Genomic DNA, 19,916 nt, shown 5'->3' with positions numbered 1-19,916 from the left:
AGGGGAAGCAGGGGAATGTAGAAGGAGATGATTTTTTGTTTTCTTTGTCTGCAAGTATGTTGCAGGTGTGCAGGCCATGGTGCAGTCATAGACTGGTAAGTGGCTATGTTGGTATGTATGTATACTATGGTGCAGTTTCCCAGACAGGGAATAAACCTAGTCTTGGACTACACAGCATTTAAATCGGAGACCTATTGCTCACACACTGTCCAGTCCCTGTAGAGGCAGTTACTACAACAATTGTAGGATAAACTCTATCTAAATATCCTTGATTTCAAAAGTAACAATGAATGGGCAGGTGCCTAATTCCTGTGAACATATATCTTTTACACTCCTTCACTGGGTTCAGGCATCTGTTACCCATTAAGACCCTCCCTCCAGAGCCATGATTGTTCATTGGCAGATCGGGGAAACAGAAATCATTACTGCAATCCAAACGGCTAATCAAGCAGGGAACCTTACGGCCCAGTTCGCCCACACTGACTATTGGATTTGGAGGTGATTAACTGATTCTCCAGTAGATGAAGCATTTCCCTTTGGGTTTTTGAGAGATTGTTTGAATCTTCTAATCAACTGCACTAACAGGACAATATCACATCAACAAGAGAAAAACTGGGATCTGACATCATTTTAAGGGACAGGGATCCTGTTTATACCTGGCCAATTTTTCCATCTTGAGTATCAGGGTAAGGCCAAGTGTCATAAAATGCAAGTGTAAATGGGGGGGCTGCAACCGAGTCACATAATAACACTAAACACATGCGTCCCTCCTAGACACTATAAAATCCTAACAGGATACAATCCAGATACTATTCACATGAAATGTCCGAGTATAAACAGTGTCAGAGTTGCTAAACAGGGTATCTGCAGGTATGAAAAACTTAAATGTTATACTTTTCACAATTTTTTATATCAAAAGGCAAGAAGTACACATTCTGTTTTTTTTGGACAAACCAATATTTAAAGCAAACCTACATTTACAGATTTTCATAAACAAATAAGGGAATGTTTGCAAGGTCCAGTGCCTACTGCAGTACTTCCTACTGCTTAGCTTATTCTGACGTCATATCAGTAAGCTAACTTAAAAATATAAAAATTGGAAACTGTGAACTGCAATGAACCAAAAAAAGAATTGGACAAACAAATGTAACTTTTTAAGGATCAGCAAAAACCTTTTTAAAAGCATGAGTTGCTCTTCTCATTGCTATTTTTTTTACTATGACTTTAAATTCTAAAAATTCAAAACATGTATGTTTAAGATCAGGTATAGGCTAAACCTTGCAGACCCTTTTGGAGTCTCCAAGCCAGAGATCCTCTTGTCCTCTTCAGCACAGTCCGAACGGCTTCCTCTGAGCTGGCCTTCCAAAAGGAAGTTCAGATACTGGGGGGTGGGTAAATTTCCAGCTTGAATACAAACAATAGCAGTGGTACACGTGCATCCAGTGATGTCTCCTGTCCTTCCTCTCCAGCTTAAACAAACATCCTTCCTTGGGAAGAGTGCTTTAGGCTAAGTCAGCATTTCCACGTAAAGCATAACTGCATCTGCGTTATATCAGCACTGCAGCAACACGGCATCTCCACGCTCTCGTTAAGGCTTGGCTGTGGCAGGAGTGGCGGATCGATGCGGTTCTGCTCTAATTGAGGCCCGGCTATTAAGGGAGAGGTATTAAAACGGACAAGAAGAGATTAGTGGGAACTTAACGATCGGTTCCCACAGTCACACAGATTCAATGTAAGTCAACAAAGGGTGATGGTGAGCCATAAACCCAAACAGCCAAATACTTGCCTCAATCGCTGACCCACACAGATTGGCTTGACATATGGGAGTGGGGGAGGTTATTGCCATGCCACTTCCAGACAAAATATGACCACAGAGTGACCTTTAGGAACAAGCAACGTGACAAAAAGCGATGTTTTGAACACAAAAGCTGTTGAGCCATGTCTTCACTTTTGTTTCTACCCATAGCAGCAATTAATTAACGTCACTGTCTGCATGCTGAGGACATGCCTGATGTACCAGCCAATTACATGTGGCGATACACATTGAATCTGTTGATGAAGCCAATTGAGGCGATCTCTAGGGCTGGGGCGGTATTGATTTTTTATAACCGCGGTAAAAAACTAACGCATCACCGCGATATTGCGGTTAACCGCGAGACCCCAACCCCCCCCCCCCCCCCCCCCCCCAAAAAAAAAACCCCACAAATTTATTGGTAACAAATCTTTATTCTTCAAACCATACAGCCTACATACAACCTCTACATAAACCATAAATACAGCATAACAAGTGAACATATGCTGCCTGTATAATTCGTCATTGTACAGCTAACCTGTCTTTTTCCGCGCAGACTTTTTGAAGGAGGAGCTTGTCCGCCTCCCCCTTCTCCATCCATAGATCTATTTTAGGGCTGGCCCAATAGCGGTTTTGAGCTCAGGATATTCGGCAGTAATTGGTAGCGAATATTCTAATATTCGTTTTAAAAAAAAAGACGAATTAATCCACAGAAAAATTTTCCACTGACCCCCGGCCCCGAAAAAAATATATTTCTCACCCCTTTCCTCGGGCCGTTCGGGCTCAAGGCTCAAGAAGTCTGTGATAGGCGTCTGTTTTTTTTTTTTATTCACACTCTTCTTATTTCTCATTAAATATCTACTAGATACAGATTATATCTGTACAGTATCATTTATTTCACTTCCCTCCTGAATATTTGGAGTGCATTATGTCTCCTTATGTTGTGTAGTTATGTAGTTTTCACCCCAGAATTTCTGCTGCCTCACACCAGGCTTCGGCTGCATCGCAGGGCAGGAGCGCAGCTGCGTTACGGCTATTTCGTTTGAATTGTGCAGTGCAGAGTATTACAGATTTTGTATTTTTGCACTTGGGCTATTAGCTCAATATTAAATATTTCGTTTGTTTATAAATTATTTTATATTCTTAAACCATGTTAAATTATATTCGATTGGAGGAAATTAATTCAGACATCATTTCTTTTTTGTCCCGTTACCGTTCCGCAAAAAAATCCTTCTTTTAATCCCGCATCAGCCCGCCACATACACAGTTTTGCCGCACCTGCCCCGCGGTCCTAAATAAATTTAATAAATTACATTTAGTGCTTAAAATTAAAAAAACATATTTATTAAAACCGCGCTGAATAGTGCGGTCACGTTTCTTACCACATTACAAAAAAAAATCGGTGTGTGTGTGCGCGTGTCGGTCCATTCTCCGCTCCTTTTTTGTGCTTAGGGTTTTTTTGTTGCGTGCATGAGAATCACTGCGTGATTATTACAATTTTCTTAACTATTTATTAATGTGCTCCCACATCCTCTGGATTGATTAAACTCCTGTTCCCGCCAATAACAATTCAGTTCTGTCTGTGCCGCAAGATATCCTGACGGGACCCGCGTCATATAATATGTTGATTAAAATGTCGTGACGTTAAGAAATCGGCTCGCAAGAGACAACCGACCAAAAAAAAGACATTAGTTCCATTTTAAAATAATAGAAACCTGTCCTTTATGTTTGACAATTTTTGTTTCACTTTACTTGTCCTTACTCATCTGAAGTTTATTTATCTGAACTGAGTTTTATATGGTTATATTTGTAGCGGTTCTGAACTCAGTTCCGCGTGCTGTGAAAGAGACAAGGCGCAGCGCATTTTACCTCAGACTTGGTCAGATAACAACATTTCAGTAAAGATGGTGGTTATAGTTTTATATCATTGCTTTGCTGTTTGAACTACACTTCAACCAACCTTACTATTTTTACCAAGACTGAGGCGCAATGCCGCGCGTTCTCCGCGGTGCTCACGCAGAACAGCCAGCAGCCAGACAATGAATTAATATATTTTACTTTCTCAAAATGTGACCACGGAACACCTTACATGGCTCTATGGTTTACCTTGAGGTGGGTGAATTAGTTTGATGTGTTGGCGAGAGGTGCAGACACCACTTTCCGGCAAATCTTGCAGATGATTCTCTTCTGTTCTGAGTCTTTTTCTTCCTTTTTTCTCAACTTACTGAGCCTGCCCTGTAGCTTCCATTTCCGAGCCAATATTAGTGCTGCTAATCTTCACTCTCTTCAGCAGCCTCAATGGAGACGAAGTGAGCAGGAGACTCCAGAGCTGTTCTGACCTCAATGAGTACCACGCACCGCGTTTTGCTTAACCCATTCGCTGCCGCGCCAGTGCAGCGGCAGCACAGATAAATGACAAAAAATTTTATATTCGATATTATGAATTTTGAGATCGTTTGACACCAATATCTATCGCGATCAAAATATATTTGATATATTGCACAGCCCTATAGTGTAGGACTTACACTTGACATATTAATACTGAATTCACCACAGTTGTGCTTATATGGAGCATTTTACTACCGCTCAAAACGCAGTCAATCAGATTTGACAGCCATAAAAAATGCGGTAATGACGGTAATGAGCTCATCACCGCGGTGACGTCCCATAACCGCGGTATTGCGGTAATAAAATTATCGTCACAGCCCTAGCGATCTCTATCTCTCTTTTCTTCCTTTTCTCTCTCTCGCTCTCTCGATATCTCCATTAACAGCTGCTCTTGGCGTGAAGGCGTCTCTATGCTGCCTGTGCACAGCCCCATGCTGTTATTGGGTGGAGAGAAACAGCACGTATGCTGATAATGCTAGAATGCGACACAAACCCAACTGACCACAAGCAAGCTCTAGTGTTATTTTCTTATCTTGATGAAATTGCAGTGGGTCCAATTGCAAGAAATAAGATGTGCATAGAATGTGAGGATGGTGTTGCTGGTGTCTTGACGGGTGCGAGACTGGAAGAGTGTGAAATGGCTATTCTTGCTTCTTCACCATCCCCCAAACCTGAAACCAACATCAGTGCTTCAAAGCCAATTTTATCTTATCATTGAGAGCAGGGTCTGATTGGGTATCAAATGTTTTTCTTTATCATAAAACATGCCCAGTGTTATTTATCTGATATAGACAATCTGTCAATTCATCATTTAGGGTTGGACAGTTGTAGTTGTAGAGGAGAAGGCAAAAAATCCCTTGTGAAACATCTGACAGTGCTTTCTGCTTGATGAAAAATGCATAGCACATAGGTTTCCAATAAGGCAGTTGTTTGTGGACTGTCAATATCTACAGCAGCAATTTTTACTTTAGCTATCTTTTTTGAATCTGTGGAAGCCCTTTAAAAACCCAGCTGAAAGAGACTTCCAATGTGCTATCAGGCTCGGCTGGGTTGACGACTGTGTTTTATTTCTGCTCCAGTTTAAAAAAATCTGACCTGACCATCTTTCAACACTAGCTGCAGGGTTCTGGATAATGTAAACTCACCGTCTAGACAATGAGACACAGGTGATCTGGACTGTGTAGAAAGATTGGCCAGGTTTCATGAGAACTGCATAATTTAAAGGGGTCCTAGAATTTGAAATCTTGTCATTTTTTGGGGGAATTCGATACAAAAGTTCTATACACATAAGTGGCTGTTCTTTTTAAAAGGAATGAAAATGGTAAATTCCAAAAGGCCCAAACTGTTTCATAACAGTCTCGACTTGTTATTTTTACACCCCACATGATTTTAAAATCAGGGATATATGGTGTTGTTAATACTTGAGAGCACCACTGTTACACTGTTAAACTATGCTGTGGTTGGAAAAGAAGACTCAATTTAAGTCACAATTTCACAGTTATCAAGTACTGCCAGCCCAGAACAAACCTTTACAGGAAAGTCCCCTCCGAAATCAATACAACGGAAGGCCATCACACACTTGGAGGAGGACCACCTGATCAGTCCAGTGACTTACACAGCAAGGAATCCATTTCCTGACCACAGAGCAAGAAAATATACTCTGGACCTGCTACAGTGTCCCGATGCTTTGCAAATAACAGACTGGATCCTGAGGCAGTATAATATTGGCCTCCATTTACTGGTTTCAAAGAACCGTGGTGAAACCACACAGGAATGCCTCCCACCATGCATCAATATAGTCAATTCTAAAGAGGAACAGCACAGTTCATACAGCCTGGAGTCTGGTCTGGTCTGAAGCTTGGAGCATCAATTAAAATCAACAGAATAAAAAAGGTCCCTTGAGAGACTTGTCAAATGTATGTCCCTACATTTGATCAACTCTGCACAACTCTGCAGGGTGAATAAGGTTACTTTTAGCCCTATCAGTTTAGTCCAAACCAAAATACCAGTCGTGAAAGTACCAAAATATGCCAAAAGAGGTCCGGCTTGTTGCAATGAGAAAGCACTTTAAACCAATTAGAAGAAGGTGTGAATGTAAACTTAACTGCACCAAATGTGCCATATACAATGTAACAAATACAAGAACCCTGATTCAGACACATTGTTTGGTTATTAATCAATCACAATCGTAAATGGTGTTATTAATCAATTAAAGTTGCATTAAAGAGAGCCTTGATTTGCCTTGAGCCTTGATCACGCCTTGTCGCCTTCCTCTGACGCTCCTCACATCTGCCTGCTTTGAGTGGTTCACCACGCAATTACCGTTCCCTATTTCCGTCACTAGCTCATAAAAGAATACTTTAGCGAAGTGAGAGACATTCTGCATGTAATGGCTTATTACAAAATCTGGGTCGCAAAATATTGTTTTCAGAAGAGACACCCCACCCCCAACCCCATCTCTCACCCAATAACTCTGGGAGGAGAAGAAAGAGTGGGTGTTATTTCTCCTCTCCTGTGCCACTGTCTTTAAGACACTTACCAGAAAATGGGGAGAAAAAAATGTGAGCATTTATTTTCCCATTCTTTTGTAGCAGAAGAGCAGCTGAAGGCTTGCAAGGTGTGGGGGATTGGGTGGGGTGGTAGGTACCACTGACAGAGGGGAAACTGTGCTTAGTCCAAATGACAGCAAATGAATAGTAAAGGAGCCAGGGAGGAAATAATAGTGTAATATTTATATCTTATATATCTCCTCCCCCCCAAACCATTGAGTTGTGGTGCAGTGGAAGAACAGTGTTGTCTGTAATGATGGTGTGCCTTTCAATACTTCTGTATAAAAAGAGTCATGGAGTTGTGGACCTCACTAATGCTCTTATTGCTGAATGCAATCAAATCCTTACAGAAACTACAGAAACAGCCTCAGAAACTAGTAGGCCTGGTAAGGCTCTCCAACACCAATACTCTTGATTTTTAAGAAGAAATAACAAATGAGCAGGTGTCTCAGAACTTCTGAAATGTAGTGTTCATCAAAACCTCACTAAATCCTTACATAAAACATGAGACATAACAGGTAAAACCTCTCGAACATTAACATTTTCAGTAAGGGATTGTTACTACATGCTACATCAATAAAAAATACAGCTGCTCCTAAGGCAGCAAGCTAATGATATTTAACTTAGGGCTGTACTGTTCACAGGCTCCTGGTGTTTCAGTGAAGGAGAACAGAATGACCTCAGCCTCACCCAGTGTGTCACTTGGCTGACGATTAAACAGCACTGTTCTTCAGAAGTCCTGATTCAAAAGAAGCAGGAAAGGCCTCCTTTTGAGTCAAATCGAAAGAAAAGAAACTTGAGACAGCAGAAGAACTTAATAATAAGTAAAATTTTCTCAAATGCTAGAGGAGATGCTTGGAAGAGATGACGGCAAACAATTCTGGTTCATACAGAAAAAAGCAGTAAAACATTTAGGCTAAAAATAATTCTTCAATTTGGCCATCCATCAAACTTCTTATCTACCTGGAATAGATACTTGGAATTATTGGGCACAAAGTGGAAACCCCCCCCCAGTCAGACACAGCCAATTCACCTACAATGTGATGTGGGGGAATTCTGGGGAAGCAACCCTGAAAAGAAACTGAAGTACCTAGCAAATGATTCCACATGGATACCAGAAAAACACTCCACACTTCTCAAAGAATGACCAACCAATGCAAGGATCGAATTTACAATCCTGGAGCTCCGAAGCTTTACAACACTCACTCTACATTACTGTGTTGTGCCACCTTAATGTATGTTCTTCAACCATACCTCCTTAAAAAGGGAGTTTGTTCACCCATACTTTGATTAGTATGGATCTTTTGACTTTTCAGTTGGTTCAAACCAAATTAGCAGCTGTAAAATGTGCAGCAGACCACAATCGAGATCAAAATATCAAACTTTGGTCTGACCAAAAGAGACAGTCTTTATCCAGATCAACTGGACCATGGGTTTGTTTGTTTGCATTGTAAAAAGACATTTTCAGATAGACTTCCAGACCAACTACAAGAAGTTGAGGCAGTCACCATCACTCGTTAAGCAATAGAAAAAGAAGAACGAATAAGTGCTGATATCTGACCCATCTAGCAGTATGGGTGCAACAGATTATGCTGGTGATGTCCACTGTTTCTAGTGGTACATACTGTCACTGTAGATTAATTAATCCTTCCTAATAAACAGAAATAAAATTAACTTGAGCAGAGCCTGTTACGCTTATTCTGCTGCAGAAAATCATATTCAGCACAACACCTTGAAAAGCAACTCAGCAAATTGATAACACACGACCATCTGGCACATGCCCTTCTACAAACAAATCAATGTCAAATACAGGGAGTATTTTTAGTACGTTCAGTCACTAAACTGCAATATGGAACCAAAACTACCCAGACCAAATGTACTATGCACAATCTAACAAAATCACTAAGCATGGGCCCTACAATGTGAATGAAATAATCTCACTCTTAAGGCTCTTTCCTTGCTTAATTTGTTGCTTGTATTCAAGAAAAACGTCTTCTATATGATTCTGTAAAAGACTTGTGTACACAGTGTTTCTATATAGCACTTAAGAAAAACATTCTAGCACTGCTACGCTTAGATTTGTTTAAAGTGCATTACATAAAGAGTGCATTTTCATAAAAAAGCTAAATATGTTTGCCTATCTGCTCTTTCACTTTAAACAAGTGATTAATGTTTTAAATCCAGATGTCTCGATAGGGAAGTAGGCGACACTTCCTATCACATCTGGGCGAGGAAAGGCAGGAGGGAGGTATTGTTCCTCTCGCCTTACGAAACCCCACATCCTCCTTGGAGGAAACAGGGGAAACTTGAGTCCAAGCCAGTCCCCACCATCTGAAATGATGTTACACTGGTTTTAAGATGGAAACTCGTCCATTAAAACCAAACCGTGACTGAACTCAATGCCTCCTGGGGTAAACCCCCCATGGCTGGCTTACTGGGCATCATGTAAACCAGTCTGCTGCTCCTTTCAGAGAGTAGTGTGCCAGAACTGGGCTTCATTTTGCACATGAATTCATTCAGCCTGACAACAGCCAAAAATGTACAAATCTCCCCAAGGTTTTTGGCACAAAAATAATTTGTCAAAAAACATGAAGCTTACATGTAATGCTTGATACAAGAGAAAGAAAAGAAATCACAAAATCATTTTGATTTACATAAAATATCTCTCAAAAGTAGATGACTTGGGCCCAATATGAATTCTTATTTGAAATCTGGTAAAAATCCGTTTTCCTTTCAAATAAATCCCAATATATGGCAGAATGACAAAAATAGAGAAAGACATTTTTTTCCTTGATCAAATATTGTGCCAAATATCAAATACTGTATATAAGCCAAAAACTAAGCAGATTTGCATATTAAATACAGAAATTTGACAACTGCAACACGTTGCATTGAAAGACAGTAACGTTATACTACACACCGTGTAGTAGAAGAAAACGCCCTGCCGGTCGAGGCTGAAGTTGGTTGGTTGCCTGCTTGCTTGGAGGAATTAGCAAGTCCACCTTAAAAGCTGCACCATCCTCTGTATCGCTCTACAGGCGGTTAACTGTAAGAGCTGCGGTTTTTAAGGTGGAACGAAAAATCTGACCAAGCCAACTTCAGCTTCATTCATGCCCACAGCACTTACAAACACATTAGCAGACAGAAGAAAACGCATTTTTAAGACAAATTTGCACCGTTAATAGAGAAAGTTTCGTCAAAAAAACGCAGCGTAAACGTTTTAAACGGTTGAAGGTAAGTTAGTCAACGCTACAGCTATGGTAACCTAACTAGTTATGCTAGAGCGGTCTAGTTAAATTAGCCTCACACGTGTATAACTACACTAAACGTTAATTATAACACGTAAGTGTTTAAAAATCATTTATTTATATAAATTTACCTCAGATAGTTAACGCTATGGTAACTTAGCCTAACGTTAACTAGTTAAGCTAGAGCTGACTAAATTAGCCTCACACATGCATTACTACACTAAACGTTAACTATAACACTTAATAAAGTCTTTAAAAATCAGTATAAACTCATGATTAACAATATTTACCTCAGATATTTAACCTAGCTAGTTAGCTAAGCTAACGTTAACTAACGTTATAATTTCTGTCTAGTTTTCTGTCAAGCGCTGACTGCTGAGGTGTGAGAGAAATAATACACAAAGGTGCTGGTTATATTATTAGCATATAATAAAAACGAATTAAACCGCATTTTCATGAATAAAAAGGCAGATATATGACATTTCCTCACAGAAAACACACACTTACCTTTGACTTGCGTTTCATATTCGGCTATAATCTCCTTGTCTTTCCGAAATTTCGCAGGAGACGTCATTTTTAGCTCAAACGTAGCTAAACAACACTAAGCGTCGTCCTCGTAACCCAAAGGAGTGAAAACAGCCAGAAAAACAACAAAAAAACAGGAGTTTCAGTGTAAAATATCCACAAAAAGGGTCAGAAACGGGCGAAATAGGTTGTGAAAGAGTGCAGTCCAGAAGATAGGAAGGTTACTGATTCATATCGGAGCTCAGGCTCTGTATTATTATCCCCGCATTATGAGCTGCTGTGGCTGCGGCGGCTCCTGCTGCTCCTGCCCTCCTCGGCTGGCTCTGAACGAACGGCTCTCAGAAGGCGGGAGAGGAACTGCAGAGGGTTTCATGCCCTCCTTCAGCAGCCCGGTGGGTCAGAAAGAGCGGGTTACTCAAGAAGTTTCTGCCTGTTCCTGTCTTCCCTCTGCTGCGGTGGTCACACGGCTGCTCGCGGTAGCTGGGAGGGAGGGTCTCGGGGGTCTTGGCCAAGCAGCAGCGTGGACCGGTGTGGATCAGTAACAGTAACAGCAGCAGCAGCAGTAGCTCGCCTGCTAGTGTACAGAGAGGCACCTGCAGTGCCCGAATACAGTAGTTAGATAGATAGATCAATTCAGCAGCTTCTGTGGTGGAAGAAAATCATCATGGGCTGGTTTAAACACCACTCTACGTGCTCTGTTTTGGGTAGAACACTGCACCACCAACCTGTAACAAAGAAAAACACAGCTATTTTCCTTTCCTTCATTGATTTATTCACTGATTTATGTATAGTTTGTTGCATGTACCATACTATCCACACTACACTAATATACAGCTCTGAAAAGATTTAAGAGACCACTTCAGTTGCTATTTATAGGTGTATGTTTGAGTAAAATGAACATTGTTGTGAAACTACGGACAACATTTCTCCCAAATTCCAAATAAAAATATTGTCATTTAGAGCATTTATTAATGCAAAGATTATGAGTTCATATTATAAAGTTCTAAGAGTTCAGAAATCAATATTTGGTGGAATAACCCTGATTTTTAAGCACAGTTTTCATGCATCTTGGTGTGAAGCAGTCCTACACACTGTTTTGGATAACTTTATGCCACTCCTGGTGCAAAAAGTTAATTTCCTTCATTTAAATATAAGATTTAAATGTTTACTCTTTTATTTAAATGTAATTGTATTATTATGCTATTATATTGTCACCATTTCAGTGGCATAAAATACAATACTATGATTATAAGATGACAATTAAGTAGTTTATTGCAGTTATTTTGGGGACACAAAAATAATAAATATTTGTGACAACGGACATCACTACAGTTTTAAACTATTTGAACGTACTTAAGACTCTGTCCTAAACCTCATACTAGAATGCTATAATAATTATATATATAATAATGTGCTATTATATGCTATAATAATGTATTAATAACAGTTTCATACTAAGTACATTTACTTTAAGACTGTGTACTAAACATGGTACTACCATGCTACTTAAGGCTCTGTCCTAAATCTAATACTATTATACTATATAAATAATTGCAGTATTAGCAAAAAGGCAAGTCTAAAACCACATACTATACATTACTAGCTAATAAATGCTCTACTAATTGTAGTGTACTGTCCTACTAATCGTACTAATACATGCACTACTAATAGTCCTCTAACGATTAAACATACTTAATGTTCTGTACCAAATCTCATTATTTTATACTATAGTTACTCATACAGCTGTAAAGCCACAGTATTTAAACACTACACGGTTCACTGCTGTCTACATTTAAACATATATGAAACCTTATACAACCATACTAGCTGTATACTAATAAATGGACTATTATAGTAGTGCCCTACTTTTATCATATTAACATAAGACTCCTAAACAGGCTGTTTACCCAAACTATTCGTTACAACTGGTAAAATAGACATAGGTTAACAGATTAGATGTATCAATTAATTCTTTATATCAGCACAATTTATACAGAGAAACCAAACTAACGGTAAGTCCTCGATCAAAAGTTCCCACAAAGAAAAGGCACTAAAGGAGTCAGCCCTCTGTACTCGCTCTCTCTCCCGCTTTACTTTAGTAGAGTTTCCCAGTTTAACACATCCTCACCCAGATTACTACAGCATTACTAAACACACAGTCACGAGCTCTCCCACCACAAACAGGGTAAAACAGTTAACTTACCTCCACAGGCGATTTCCATTCCTTTACAGCATCTTTAATATGATCAAGTTCTTCTACTTAATCTTTCGTGCTCGTAGTTCAGCAGTATAATGTTATCTCGGAGTTTTTCCCAACTCTAACCCCGCCTCTGTTCATGGACACAGCGGACAACCCCCCACCGCTCCCATTGGCTGGACCAAGCGGATGTGCTCCGAAATTCCTCAAAATCCACAATACAAGACATTACATTTTTAACATTATAAATGTATATGAAGTTTTCAGACTTTCAGTTTTTTGTTTTGAGCTTTTTTTTGTTTTGAGCGTGTACGTTTTTATACATCTTATTTGATTTTTTTTATCGTAAATATTTTTATGCTTCTTTGTATAATATATACTTTAATGTGTACAGCAAGATTTTTTATTATTTATATGATAATAATAATATTAAATACAATTTTAACATTTTTAAATTAGCAACTCTATTTAATATGCATTTCTTTCTTTAAACGAACAAATGAAACACTACAGGGTTGTTGTTTTTTTAAATACTACTTTATATTCACGATTGATCTCATTATGTGTCTGATTATTCTTAATTAAACATTTTTACTCTTTAATTTAAGTCTAATTGTATTATTATTATATTATTATAGTATTACTATTTTAGTGGCTTAAATATAGTAATATGATAGTAAAATGACGATTGCATTGTTTATTACAATTATTTTATTTTGCCAACAGAAAAAATACTAAATATTGATGACAAACTTAATTCAGCATTAGTCTATATGTGGCAGCATTTATATATATGATAAATATGATCATTAATAAATTATTATTATTTTATAATATTTGTAATCACTTCTTTCGATGAAAGAGAGTGCCGCAGCTTTAACCAACCAGAGAAGGGCACTGCAGTGTTAACCAATCAGTACCGCGGCTGAAGCTGTTTGAAAATGTTTCAGGAAGCTAATAAAGGGGCTTTATGGGGACGTAAACAAACGTAGCTAGCTTAGCGAGCCGAGCGTTTAACACCGCGGCGGGTTAATAAGAGCTCAAACTGAGCTTTTTACTGCTCGTTTGTCTCGTATACCCGCGTTTACCCGTTTAAAACCCATAATATGTATAGTTAGGGCTGTCGTACAGCCTTAAAATACGAATTAAGAACAGCTGCTAGCTAGGTAGCTAGCATTAGCTTGGTTAACTACTCGGCTAACATCCTGTTTAAATAGCGCACAGATCGTAGTTAGCTGAGCAGTTTAACGCTAGCTGCTTAAGTTGGCTAGTTAGCACTAGCTGCCTAAGCTTTGATGCGAGTTCCTCGGTTAGATTTTGTAATAAATTCACTTTACTAGCTATTAAATTAGCTAGTTAACTATTGAGTCAATAATTCGTTTCAGCTACTCTATATACTAGCTAGTCAATATTACAGGTCAGACTGGTAACGCTAGGTTAGCTAGTTAACTAACCAAGTGTTTCACCGCATACGAGGCAGCACAATGTCTACTTCTAATTTTAAGAATAAATGCGTTACACAGGTGAACTGCATTTACTGCGACAGTCTCCTCTGTACGAGAGGAATGAAAGCTGTGCTTCTAGCTGATACAGAGATCGAGCTGTTTTCAACAGACATGCCACCAAACAGGTAAGAGTGGCTGTATTATCCACTGCTGTCATTGATGTTTTTTTACATATAGAAGTTGCCAGATGGAATCTGGAGTAGAAAATTATTTGCTTCTGTCAGAAACCTGTAAATAATTATTTTATGTTGCAGTGATATATACTGACCAATTCAGTTTATCTGATTTTGCTATTTATAGATATATGTTTGAGTAAAATTAACATTGTTGTTCTATTCTGTAAACTACAGTGACATTTCCCTCAAATTCCAAATAAAAATACTGTCATTATTTACAGAAAATGAGAAATGGCTGAAATTACCATAAGATGCAAAGCTTTCAGATTTCAAATAATGCAAGGAAAACAAGGTTATATTCATAAAGTTTCAAGATTTCAGAAATCAATATTTGGTGGAGTAATCCAGGTTTGTCAGTTTTCTTGCATCTCGGCAAGTTCTCCTCCACCAGTTTTACACACTGCTTTTGGATAATAATTCAAGCAGTTTAGCTTGGTTTGAATTGCTTCCTCTTGTTTATACATCCATATATCTAGAGGTTTTCAATTTGGTAAAATTTAAGTATAATCAATTTGTAAAAATGGTCTCTCTTTATTTTCCTGTATGTTGTAAAAACCATGACCGGCCTAGATTTTCGTTTGACTGTATAGCTTTATTGCAAGATTACAGAAGCAAACATCAGACACCAAACACGTCTTTGCTAATTAGTTTTATGGGTGTTTGTTTGTTTGCTTGTTTGTTTGTTTTGTTTGTAAACTGTCCCTTTAAATTATGATGTACTCGTTCTCTTCTGCAGGACGGTTGACTTTGTTGCAGGCTGCTATTCCACAGACAGCTGCAAGTGCAAGTTAAGAGACATCGCCTGTTTGAAATGGTAGTTTTTTTTATGTCATTAATGAATTTGAATCTAAATGACTTAAAATACTCATGAGATGTTATACTATTGCTTGGTAAATTTATGGATGATAATACAGTAAATACTTTACTCTGCATTCACTTTGGCCAGCACCCCTCACTTGTACCCCCTCTGTTTGTCTGCTATTGTGTCTCATTGTTTTCGGTCTCTGTTGTTTTCTTTTTCTCTCTGTTTTCTGGCCTTTTCTCTCCATTCAGTGGAAATGTAGTGGGTTATCATGTGGTGGCTCCATGCAAGCCCTGCCTCCTCTCCTGTAACAATGGACACTTCTGGATGTTCAATAGTGAAGCTGTGTCCACCATCAACCGACTGGATTCATCAGGTGTGGGCTATTTGGATATACAGTACACACATCACTCTGGTTTCTGTGAGTTAGACAGGTGTTTCACATTCAGTAAGGAAATGGGGCGTTAGTAAAACCAACATGACCAACTTATTTCTGTAGCTTTTAGGGACAGAACAGAACACTGTAACATACAGGAGTTAAAGGTAATTTTTTGAGCAACTTTACGGAACGTAAAGTGATTTCTCTGTGGTATCACTTATACTATTTTTAGTTTCTTAGCATATTTATATATATATAGAAGTAAATCATTTCCCCTGAATTAAAAGTACTACTATGAAATGTTGTGATTGCCCTCCCTATTTGCTCCATCATCAACATTTGGTTGTATAGACCACAGGTACACTAATACTATTGAAAGGTACTTTTGTTTTAGTAATTTAGTAGAAAATAAAACGCATATAGATGTATTACACACAGAATTATCTATCTTAAGAATGTTTTTTTTTATTGTTGATGATTATGGCTTACAGCCAATAAAAACCCAAAAAGTCAGCAGATGACCTGGATCTCCAAACCCTCATTGACCAAAAATTAGAGTCTGGAGGAAGAGTGCAGAGACACACAGTCCAAGCTGTTTGAGCTCTAGTGTGAAGTTTCCACAATCAGTGATGGTTTGGAGAGACATGTCATCTCCACTTCTATCAAGTCTGAAGTCAGTGCAGTTTTGTTTTCCCAGAAAATCTTACAGCACTTCATGCTTCCCTCTGCTGACAACTTTTATGGAGGTGGGGATTTCATTTTCCAGCAGGACTTAAGACACTGCCAAAAGTACAATATTTTCGGAGCACTGATTTTGTGTTTTCTTTGGCTGAAAGCCATAATCATCAACAATAAAATAAATAAACGCTTAAAATAGATCACTCTATAATGAGTTTCCCATTTTGAACTGAATTACTAAAAAAAAGTAACTTTTCAATGAAATTCAATTATAGTATTTATAGTATGTATGATATAATTATAGTTTATGTATAGTTCCAAATATCGGATCACTTCTAAATATCAGACCATGACAACTGAACATTGTTTCCTGTTTTAGGACAGAATCTGCTGCTGTGGGGTGATCTGCCCGAGTTGGAGGGCAGCGAGGATGAGAGCCCAGGCAGCCTTTCAGACGAGGAGTACCTCAGATAAAGAGACAGAGGTACCAAATGCACTGGAGGTATTGGACTGTACCACACTGAATTTTTTGGGAGGGGCTTAACTCCCAGAAGCCTTTGTTTTAAGCACATTCTTTCAAAGACTGGAGAGAAAATAAGACTGCAAAGAGAAAAAACAAGACAAGACAAGACATTCCAGCACATGTTTAATTGATCTGTCTTTTGATCGCACCCTCAGCAGCGGTTTGGTAGCATCACATTACGCATTTCAGTATATTTAGTTTTTTATTATATTGTTATACTTTTGGTGTTAGGGTATGTAATTTGTGAAATGCGTAAAGCATTCTGAACTGTGAGCATTTTGGGGTCACTTGATTGGCACTGATTGGCATGTGACCAATATACAGTATATAACCCTAACATGAGTATATGAGTCTAGCATATAAGCTGATCAGCCATAACATTAAAACCGCCAGTGTAGGGTCCTCAGAGTGATCTAACAGACTAAAACTCTGACTGACACTATGGCCATGATGATTTGCCGTCAGCAGCCGGAGTCCGAGATAATGCACAACTAGAGCATGGATTATGCACTTGTCCTCACCCTGTCCTTGTGAAGGGAGCATTGAAAGAACATTGGAGGAGACCTGATGACTGGTGAGTGGGTGGGTTAACAATTAGGTCAGATAAATTGTATGGAAAATGATGTAGTATTTATGTAGTAAAAATAAATAAATATTTAAAACACCAAAAATAGCTCTCCCTCATGACTTCAACCGATTTTTCTTCACCCATCAGTGGTTATAATGTTGTGGCTGATCAGTGTACATGTATTCTGGAGGGTGGCCAATAATAAAACAAAAAAGAAAATATTGAGATTTATTTATTAGGAAATTAAACAAGCAAACAAGTGATGGGGCTTATATGTACTTCTTTAAAACTGATTGACTGACGTGTCAATATTTATTTATTTATTATTATTATCATTTATTATTGTTTGTGGACAGCACACTTGAAATGTGAACTATGCGACAAGCATTTTTCTGTGAATGATTTAACAGCAACTTTTTTTTTAACTGATACAAAATATTTTAATATATGCTTTTTTATTTATTTGGTTTTTTTGGGGGTTAATTTGTGTTTTGGATGTAGGAAGGGTCAGTGTAATGTTTAGCAGAACTGTATCAAGCTACATTCAAAAATAGAAAATTGTGTATAAAACTTAAAAAAAAAAATCTGTTCAGAAGAAGAAATGGGTTTTCATACAATTTTTCAATTACCTATTTTTTTTCATTTCAGCCTTTCTTAAACAGAATTTCAAGAAAAGTAAAAAGGGGAATCTTCTCTCAGTTTTTAGATTTGTCCAGTTTTGTATTTTATAAAAAAAATGATTGTATAATCCAACTTGCAAAATGCAAAAATGGAAAAATCTGAAAATAAAGAAAAAATATATATATATTTTTTTATTTTATTGAAATTCCGACTGCGAGGGGCAGAGATGGAATAAAAATTAAAATTGGAAAAAAATATTTATTGTACAGTTTTTACATGCAATTTTCTGTTTTTTTTTGCATTTAGCCTACAGTGATTAGAAAGTTACACAGATCTAAGAAGCCAATGTCAGGCTAATGCATCAGTATATCCATAATACAGTATGCTTAGCATTAGCTTATATACTTTTTTTTTTCTTCTTTTTTTTTATAATCCAATTCATTTTCTGCTACTGTTTCATTTTTACAGTTTGGATTTGAAGGTATGTTTTAAGGTCACACTGCAGTACTGCAGTCACATAATTTCACATTTTTAATTTATATATTTTTTAAATCTGCAGTGAATGAATTGGCTTGCATTTTAAAGATTGCTGATATTGGTTGATGTCACTTAAATACAGGTTTTTACTGTATTTTACTGTTACTGCAGTCTGTACATACTGTATACTGTTTATACAACTTTTTTTTGTTTCTCTTCCGAACAGCCAATCAAGGTCTAAAATAATAATAATGTTTAAAGAGCGTGCACAAGCTGAGCAGTTCTTTCCAAAGATTAGTTTATTTTCTTGTAGTTTTCTGAGAACACTGTGGCTCTCCTGAGAATGACAAAATGGAACATGCAGCACAGCAAACGTGAACCATTTGAGCTTTTTCCTGTTTTTTTTATTATTATTATTATAAAAATGTTTTTTTTTTTGCTGTACATACACTCCAGTCAGTGTATGTCCTTATACAATTGCCTTTTTATTGTTTTTTTTTTTTTTTTTTTTGTATACGCATTGTCATGAACACAATCATTAGACTGACAAACGCTGGGAAGATGCTATGAAGGCACAAAACTATTGTACACAATATTACACTGTATAAAATTTCAATTGTAGCCAAAGTCAAGCCAAACCTAGGCTTTAATTTCTATTCTTCTTTCTTTTATTTTCTTTTCTTTTTTTTTATCAGCCCATTGACTCATTGTAAAAGACTGATATTTGCATTTGTAAAACAATAGTTTACACAATGGTGCTGTATAGATAAATGAATGAATGAATTAATTAATTAATTAATTAACTCTTTACTAGCAATCCATTTGCTGTTCACCATTTCACTGTGATTGATTGATTGATTGATTGTGCACCATCTCAAAATGTAACTCATTTTACATTATTTATTTAGGATATTTAAACTAAATATTGGCACAGTTATCATTGAATTTAACTTTGGTAAGCACAACAAAAAACTGTAACACACTGATGTTAATTAGCTTGCTAAGTTGTGTAGCAATTATTTTCTGGCTTGAATGATTTTCATTAATATATTGACCAAAATGAAAAGAAAGGAGTTATTTTTTAAACTTGACAGAAGTTGTTTATTTGCTGTAATTTATCAACATTTTGAATGTATGTATTTATTAACGAACGTGATGCTGTATTTATACTCGGATGATGATACTCTGATTCTCTTGCACCGTTGGAAAACTGAAAGAGTTTGTATTTCTTTGAATTTGCACTGGAAATGTGTTCCTGGTTTGAACGTTGGGTTGTTTTGTACGCTTGCTGTCTTGATATTAAACATTTTTTAAAATGTGAAGACTGTGGGTTTATTTTATGTATTCACTTAACATAATAGTGCATCTCAAAAAGTTACTTTATTGTAGTAATTCAGTTCACATCTATTTATTTTATTGTTCAGGATTATGGCTTACAGCTAATAAAAACCCAAAAATCAGTATCTCAGAAAATTAGAATATTATAAA

At 37.4% G+C, this 19,916-nt stretch overlaps 2 protein-coding genes across 3 annotated transcripts in view; one reads left to right on the top strand and one right to left on the bottom strand.

The window, feature by feature from the left end:
- The window catches only part of srgap2 (SLIT-ROBO Rho GTPase activating protein 2), a 151,462-nt gene extending 138,649 nt beyond the window's left edge, over positions 1-12,813 (bottom strand). For both annotated transcript variants that reach the window (XM_007247748.4, XM_049471447.1), the window contains exons 1-2: positions 12,706-12,813; positions 10,485-11,227 (exon numbers count right to left, since the gene is read on the bottom strand). In XM_007247748.4, coding sequence (XP_007247810.3) covers positions 10,485-10,551 — 67 coding nt within the window. In that variant the 5' untranslated portion in view covers positions 10,552-11,227; positions 12,706-12,813. The remainder of the gene's footprint in view (positions 1-10,484; positions 11,228-12,705) is intronic.
- Positions 12,814-13,658: 845 nt separating this feature from the next.
- On the top strand, positions 13,659-19,750 carry fam72a (family with sequence similarity 72 member A). Its single transcript, XM_007247751.4, has 4 exons — positions 13,659-14,329; positions 15,117-15,194; positions 15,434-15,558; positions 16,619-19,750. Exons 1-4 carry the CDS (start codon positions 14,184-14,186, stop codon positions 16,711-16,713), a joined length of 444 nt encoding a protein of 147 aa, XP_007247813.1. The 5' UTR covers positions 13,659-14,183; the 3' UTR covers positions 16,714-19,750.
- Positions 19,751-19,916: the final 166 nt, after the last annotated feature.

Source organism: Astyanax mexicanus, chromosome 24, assembly GCF_023375975.1.
Source record: "Astyanax mexicanus isolate ESR-SI-001 chromosome 24, AstMex3_surface, whole genome shotgun sequence".
Classification (NCBI taxonomy): Eukaryota; Metazoa; Chordata; class Actinopteri; order Characiformes; family Acestrorhamphidae; genus Astyanax; species Astyanax mexicanus.
Note: the sequence above shows the minus strand (reverse complement) of the source record. Positions and strands in the feature narration are given on the sequence as shown.

Coding starts and splice junctions, on each gene's coding strand:
- fam72a (XM_007247751.4), top strand. CDS start 14,184: ATGTCTACTTCTAATTTTAAGAATAAATGCGTTACACAGGTGAACTGC. Junction 15,195..15,433: donor GACATCGCCTGTTTGAAATG/GTAGTTTTTTTT, acceptor CTCTCCATTCAG/TGGAAATGTAGTGGGTTATC. Junction 15,559..16,618: donor CAACCGACTGGATTCATCAG/GTGTGGGCTATT, acceptor TTCCTGTTTTAG/GACAGAATCTGCTGCTGTGG.